Raw genomic sequence first — 7,283 nt, 5'->3', positions numbered from 1 at the left:
TGTGTGAAAAAAGAGGCGCTGTAAGACAACCTGAACAAGTGGATAGATGCTAGAAGCATCTTTGTTGAAGCAGTGTGGTGCTAAATATCATCTTGCTCGGTATTTTCATTTACATTAAACTTTAAAAAAAGGAAACTTGAGATGTAACCTTATAAATACTCTGTGTCTTTGCCTGTGACTGTGTCATTGTGCCTGCATAGACATTATTTCAATGATTCTACCATTCTATTCTAGTTCACTGTAACCATTCAACGATCAGTGGATTCTACCCACTGATCAAGATCAGTGAATCTACCTAACCGTTGCGATGTTAGGATCACATAGTGGTGAAAATGTGTAGTACTCTGCTGTCTTACGCGCTTGTTTGGTCGCGAATGGTGTAACGTGGTAACGAAAGCTAGGAGTGTGGCTAGTAAGTTTTTCTTCGCTGCGCAGCCTGTACGACAGACAGGACCGCCCTCTTGTTTTTACCTTTAAAATACAATATATTCAATAACGCGTCTACGAGCATCCTAGTGAGCTGGTTAATGAGGCGACGCAAACAAGATGCCTTCCCGTTTAATTTTGTGCTTAAGTTGTTAACGTATAGGTGTGGTGGGTGAAATGGTCACCAGACAGATCTTCGATGAGGTAAGAGCGCGGTGCACGAGCAGTTTCGCGTCGGGCGGCTGCATGGGTTGTATTAGGCTTAATATTTATATCTACAGGCACGTGGCTCTCTCTACAAAAGCTCGCAGGTATTATCACTGACATGTTTGAATGTAGCTTTGACCCTTCAAACAAGAAAAACGGTAGTCAACTGTCTGCAGGTCGGGAAGTGCCTTGATGCTGCGCCGCTCCCGAGCGGCGATTCTGCGCTGAGGATCCAGGGCCAGCAGCCAGCTAGCATGTACTGCGATTACTCGGTAGATAATTTGCACTTCTTTTGGTTGTAGTAACAGACAACGTAGTCTTAAAGCTGCCTTAAACAGCGGGGCAAATGGTGGATAATTCACTTCAGACGGTGTCAGTAAAGGCTAGCTTGGTCATCTCGGTTGACGCCGCATGTGTATCGAAACATAGATTTAGGTGTATGCTTCTGAGCTTTTGGCATTTTGGCATTTTGGCGGTGATTTGTTTTTAAGGTTGGAAGCTCTCATGCGTAACCATCGTCATATTTTGATAGCTTCTGATATCATGCCCGAGGCATAGAATACGACGGAAGTGCCGACTGTTTCGGTTAGATTGTTTATTACCTTGCCATTGGCTCGAACGAATGACAGGTATGTAATGTTGGAAGTATGCCTGCAACGTATAAATTCGTGCCTGCTCGGCTGAATATCAAGAAATCCCCACCAGTGTTTGCCTGCTGTAGATGCACCTTGCTTTCGCTATCGCATTTGTTCTGTACACGCATGCAGCGATGTTGAAGCCAGTTAAAGTTTGCTGCAGAACATCTTTGATTCTGTGGGGTTTATGCTTTCCTGAAATACGTGTACGTGTTCAACATCGTCCGTTGCTCTCCGGTGCTATTTGTACTGTAGTGTAAAAATAGCCTTTGCTTTTCAAGATTTCTTATAGTAGCAAGTGCGTCTTCGACAGCATGGGTAGCTGAAGATATGTGCCGCACAAACAGATCCTGTAAATCGTTTTGTGCTAGGAAAAAAAGTGTTTGGGAGGTGGATGTAATAATTTTTAAACAATTGTTTGTGTGTTTGAACCGGTAGCATTTTTTTTAAAGATATAGGTTAATGGAGATGGTAGTAAGCATTAATGACCAATTAGTGACAGAAGCCTTGGTATGTGCTTTACAAAGCTTAATTTGCTATTGGATCAGAGTTTTGCTTTCACACTGCAGTTGCAGTGTAGCCAGTTATGCTTTCACATTCTCATAGTTGTATTAAGCGAAGCCTTGTGTGTAGAAAGCTATAGATTTTTTTTTTTTTTTAAGGTATAGTAGTAGCTTAGAGATGCGTTTCTGTGTTATTGCAGTTTGTAAGCAACTGCTGTACTCCATTTGTTCCACCTGTAGGGGGGTGTCATTGGGAGGATTGGAAAATGTCTGGTAATTATGACAGTTGCTGCTATTACTATGCGACTATCTTTGGTTCAAGACCTGTGTTTTGTTTGTTAGTATTTTCTAGCTTATAAAAGCTCAGTCTTTGGTGAAAGTGATCTCTGATTAGAATGCAGTATCTATCCATACAGGCCAGCTTCAGTTTGTCCTCAGTTTCCAATTTGTTTTTCTTATTTAAGGTCAATTCTATGGCTCTTTCTGCCTACGTTTTTCTGGCAGCAAAAGATGCATTTAGGCTGAGGAAATTGGATTTAAAAATTTTCCGACCACACAATTCAGACCCATGACATCAGAACTGAAAAGGAGTCTATAATCACCGTTGAAACTGAAGAGATGCAGCCTAGCCTGAGGGATCCACGTGAAAGAACTTTTGATGCGCCACAGTTTGCTTGTGAAAACGGTCAGTGGTGGCAGTACCTGTGTTTCTTTTTTTGACCTGTTGTATGTATATTCTCCGTTTTTCAGGGAAAGTAGTCTTATTCATTAACTTGTGGTAATATATTGACACAGGCCAGCTTAAGTTTTTCCTCTCTGTTGCCACATATAAAGAGTTGGTAGTGTGCGCATGTGCTGTTCTTTCTTGTGCCGTCGTCTGAGCCTGAAGTGGGAAAAATGTGTAGATGTGCAACACTCCCTGGAGACCTGGCAAGGACCAGCCTAGCATGCCAGAGAAAAGGCAGTGTTCAGTTAGTTTCATTGTGGCTGTGCTTTCTTGCTCATAGAAGCCATAGAATTTCTCATACATACCTAAGGGAAAAGGGAACTTCAGCTACCACAAGAATGTCGTGAAGATATGGTTTCGGATTTACCTTGGCTAGTTTTGGTCGGATAACGTGGATTCAATCATGGTAGTAAATTTCTCGAGGCAAACCCCAAAGAAATTCTTTGCTAGTTTCCGTGCTAGCCTGATACCAAACAGTGACTTAAAGGTGCACTGAAGAGGAATCTTAACTCGTCTTTTTATTTATTTATTCACAGGAACCTAAAAAACAAAAAAAAAACAAAAGCAAGGCCTTTGAGTAATTTTGTATAACTTAGTGGTGGAAGCCGAATTCATGCATTCAGTGTAAGGAAAAAGCCACACTTAAACAGTGCGTCACTAAACTTGTAGATTGGATGTGGCAAGGAATTAGCACCGTATGTTAAGTGTACTGGTTTGGGACAAAAGCACTGCATCAACTTAGCAGAAAATTTTTGGAATTTGCAGTTGTGCTGAAGCTTTTTTCCAAGCTGCTGTAGTTAGGCTGCAATTTTACAATGGTAGCCATCAAGGAAACGAACTACAGGTCTGCAACATTGGCTGCACAGCGAAGGAGTGTGAGGGGGTGCACAAGGAGGCTGGGGTAGGAGAGAGGTCTGCACGTTCGATGTAGCTTCCTTTTACTGACATTGTTTTCACATTGTTTTCATTGTGCATGTAATGCAGTGTAACAGTTATTGCTGGGTTTTTGCATTACATAGCATAAAATAAGTGTTTATCAGCTTTTTCTTACCTGCCCTGCACGAAATTAAAATGGTGGCAAAATGGTGTTAATATGGTGGCAGCACAAGAAACCAGTCTCAACAAAGCTCTCTCAGCTGCTGTTGGTGAAACGACAAAACCACAGCGGTGGCCTCATTTGTCTTGCAGCCCCACCTGGTGCAAGCAGTGTTTAAAGGAGATGTGGAAGGAGTGGAGGAGTTGCTGGCAGAAGGGGAGGAGGCCAACTACCAGGATGCAGAGCGGCGCAGCGTGCTGCACGCGGCTGCATTTTGCGGCCTTCACCAGGTTGCTGCCCTGTTGCTGGCACATGGGGCACGCGTCAATGTCAAGGACAACAAATGGGCCACCCCATTGCACCGTGCCTGTGCCTCAGGATATGAGGCAAGTGACAGTGCTGCTCATCTTTGTTTCATCATGGTGGTAGTGGTGCCAGTACAGGGAGTGTGCTTGCAGCAACAGTTACCTTTTCTTCAAGGTATTGGCACCTGTGCAGAACTTCTCATTTAGATTACTATGTTAATGAAAACTTCTTTCATTCTATCAACAAAATCGGGCACTCTTACACTCAATTTTATATGTTTTATAGATCCGGTGCAATGCTGGGAAGGGTACGGAAGTACACCTCATAAAAAAAATAAAGGAAGGCATGTCACTTCGCGTTTGTTTTGTGCCGGAGTGACCTAACTCCGCCACATGAATGGACCACATCTGAGTGCTGGACCTTTCGTCTGGCGCATACCAAACGGAGCATTGTGGTACACAGCATGTGCTGTCCTTGTTTTTGGAATAGTCATAGAAGAAAAATACGGCGGGCCTTATTCGAACTTTGTATCAATTTCCTGAAAAGTGTTCGAAAACTTGGAAACCTATTTGAGTCATTTGATGGATCAAAAAGGATTAATTAGTCGAATCAAATATTCAATTTGCTGTTCAAAAATTTTCTAATATTAGCACACCCTTATTTGAGATGTTTGCTTCCTTGGCACATTCACATGTAATTCATGGAGAGAGTCAACGTCTTGGAAACTTTTGAACATGTTGTTAATGGTAGTAGCATGAAATGTTTTTATTTTCAAGTAATTACCAGCTTCCAGTTTGGGTGCTTTCTCATGTAGCGGTGTCGGGCTATTCCAGAACTAAAATGAGCGGCAGGCAGGTGTCAGTCTTGTAAGCTGCGTCCTACTCGTGAACATGATCACCACAGCTGTTGTGGGATTGTACACCAGGGAATTGGAGATCACTAAGTCGCTGTGTAAGCACTGTGTCGATAAGCTCCACTCTTCAAGTGAAGAGAATTGCAAGCACAACCTGATGCTGAATTGCAACAGCCAGATTTAATTTTAATGCAGATATACTTCGAGCATGCGAGGCATGTGTCAAAACTAAACCTGTATATTCATTTTATGCATGTTATGATTGCCGCAGATTATTGGGATTGTTTGTTCTGAACTTGAGAAATTTAAAATTTTCTACCACAGAAAATTAGGGGCCTTAGGCATTCTTATATCAATGAATCAAGGATTCCTAATTTTAGTTTGCTCAAAACAAACGAAGCGAACTTTTGCACTAAAACTGTGGGCCTTCTTTTTTATCGATGTGTCCCATCATGTGACTGCATCTCAGTTAAATATTGTCACACGCTACCTGTGGACGCTGAAGAAACAGCTAAGAAGGGGGGACACTGCAGCAGAAGCTTGACATCTTCACGCTGACGCACCAAACTCGAGTCGACTCGCCTCTGTAAGGAGAACCTGTAACAGCGGGGTGCAGGTGCTGAGTAGAAAACCATACACTCCTCCTGACTTTGTTGGCGCCGAAGACTTGCCAGACTGCCACCGTTGCCTGTGAGAATGACCAAGGAAGCAAACACATGGCAGCCAGGAGCAGCAACGCCCACTTCGCAGCAGAGCCGCAATCCTTGGACCTTCTCTGGAAAGGCTGAGGAAGACATTGAAAAGTGGCTCACCAATTACACGAGCGGGTGAGCAAATACAACCGTTGGGATGGCACCAATTACCTGGCCAATGCTGATTTTTTTTTTTTTTTTTTGATGGTACCGCATTGACATGGTTTGAGAACCATGAAACATCCTTAACGAGCTCGAATTGCTTTGTGGAAGAGATCTGCAGCTACTTCGTGGATACCCCTGCAAAACGGCAATGCACTGAGCAGACCTTGCTACAGGGAGCACAAGTGCACAACATACATTGAGGAGGTCCTGAAGCTCTGCAAAGTGGTGAATTAACGGATGTTTGAAGAAGACAGAGTTGGCCATCTCCTGAAGGTCATCGCAGAGAACGTATACAGTTTTCTTATCAGCAAAGACAACTTGGACTCTGCCAAAGACATCATCAAGCATTTCCGCACATTTGAAGTTTAAAGCTAGATCGCATTACACGAAGTTCGGCCGATTGCCTAATGCCACCACCGCTTCTAACATGGATTTCAATGAGCCTGTGAATCCTCTGACATCATTTACCAAATAGTCCATGACGAACTCTCGCAGCATCAAGATCTTGTGCAGCGTTGTGAAGTCCCGTATGACAACTGTTCCCTGCAGGCAGCTCCGGCCCAGCGCTCCTCTTCTTGGAGTTCACCCATTCACACCCCTCCCTGTGAGCCCCACAATGACTCCACTGACACTGCTCAGATTGCATGTCCCTACCTCAGTGCACCAGCTTGTCTGCAACACCACCAGCGCCCAGATATGATGGTCGTTTCGACCTTGTCTACGAGGACTGTTATTCCGAGTGTACTCGCGACCCCCTAGTGTGCTACCGCTGTGTTATATCCAGATTTTGCTGCCACTGGGGCCAGATTTCACGCTACCAGCGCCAGTGGCCAAACCCTTGCTTGAGCTTCAATGCGGAAGTTTGTGACCTTACCTTTACACCTCCTTGCCATTTTGTGTCAGGCAGTATCGTATTCCTTTGTTCCTACAGAGCAAAGCCCACCGTGGTTGGTTTGCTCTAGATACCACTTGCAGTCATGGTGTGGGGTTGGTGGTTTGTACTGTCAGCCGCAAACAAATGGGGAAAGCTTATTTATCCACATTTCAGTACCACAGCTTTCGATGCTGTGGTGGAACCTGCTTCCCTTGCATGTGCGGAGAAGAGTGTGCTCGTGCTCTGCAGCACTGTTTGAGTGACCAAGTGCCATGCTGCTCTTTGGACTCTTAATCATTCCAACAAACCTGCCGTTTTGCCGTGTGGTTTGACACTCGCCGGCTTTGAAGAACGCCTTTCTGCACCATTCGCTGCGCCCAGTGACGTGTTGCCCGCCCAACTAGACAGCGCCACCTGAGCAGATCTCAATTTCTGGTCATGGTCAACAAATCCCTACCCACCAATGACCACTGGATATTAGTGGAAGTTCTTCTGAAGCACTCGAACTTGTTCGACTTCGCTAAAGACCAACTACCGCAGATTCCAACTTCCTGTACTTATCACATGATAAATACCTAATCAGCGCAACTTATTCGTCATAAGTCATACCCCCTGTCACCGTCAGAATGTCAGATGATTGATGAACTAGTGACGAGCCAGATGAATTATTCAGGGATCTTCAAGCCCGTCGGCCACACCGGTGTTCCTCACGAAAAAGAAAGATGGCACGTGACGATTTTGTGTCGAGCCGCCTTAGTGCTGTCACAAAGAAAGATGTTTGCCCACTCCCATGCGTTGATAATGCCATCGACTGCTTCCATTCAGCTGCATACTTTTTCTCTTTTGATTTAGTACGCAT

General features: G+C 44.3%; 1 protein-coding gene across 2 annotated transcripts in view; it reads left to right on the top strand.

Moving 5' to 3' along the window:
• Positions 1-414: 414 nt before the first annotated feature.
• The window catches only part of LOC144125805 (uncharacterized), a 75,256-nt gene continuing 68,387 nt past the window's right edge, over positions 415-7,283 (top strand). The window contains exons 1-3 of one of the 2 annotated variants that reach the window (XM_077659513.1): positions 415-630; positions 810-905; positions 3,687-3,920. In XM_077659513.1, the coding sequence (XP_077515639.1) occupies positions 604-630; positions 810-905; positions 3,687-3,920 (357 nt within the window). In that variant the 5' untranslated portion in view covers positions 415-603. The remainder of the gene's footprint in view (positions 631-809; positions 906-3,686; positions 3,921-7,283) is intronic. The other variant, XM_077659514.1, reaches the window with a different exon arrangement.

The sequence above is a fragment of the Amblyomma americanum genome, chromosome 3 (assembly GCF_052857255.1).
Source record: "Amblyomma americanum isolate KBUSLIRL-KWMA chromosome 3, ASM5285725v1, whole genome shotgun sequence".
Taxonomy (NCBI): domain Eukaryota; kingdom Metazoa; phylum Arthropoda; class Arachnida; order Ixodida; family Ixodidae; genus Amblyomma; species Amblyomma americanum.
Note: the sequence above shows the minus strand (reverse complement) of the source record. Positions and strands in the feature narration are given on the sequence as shown.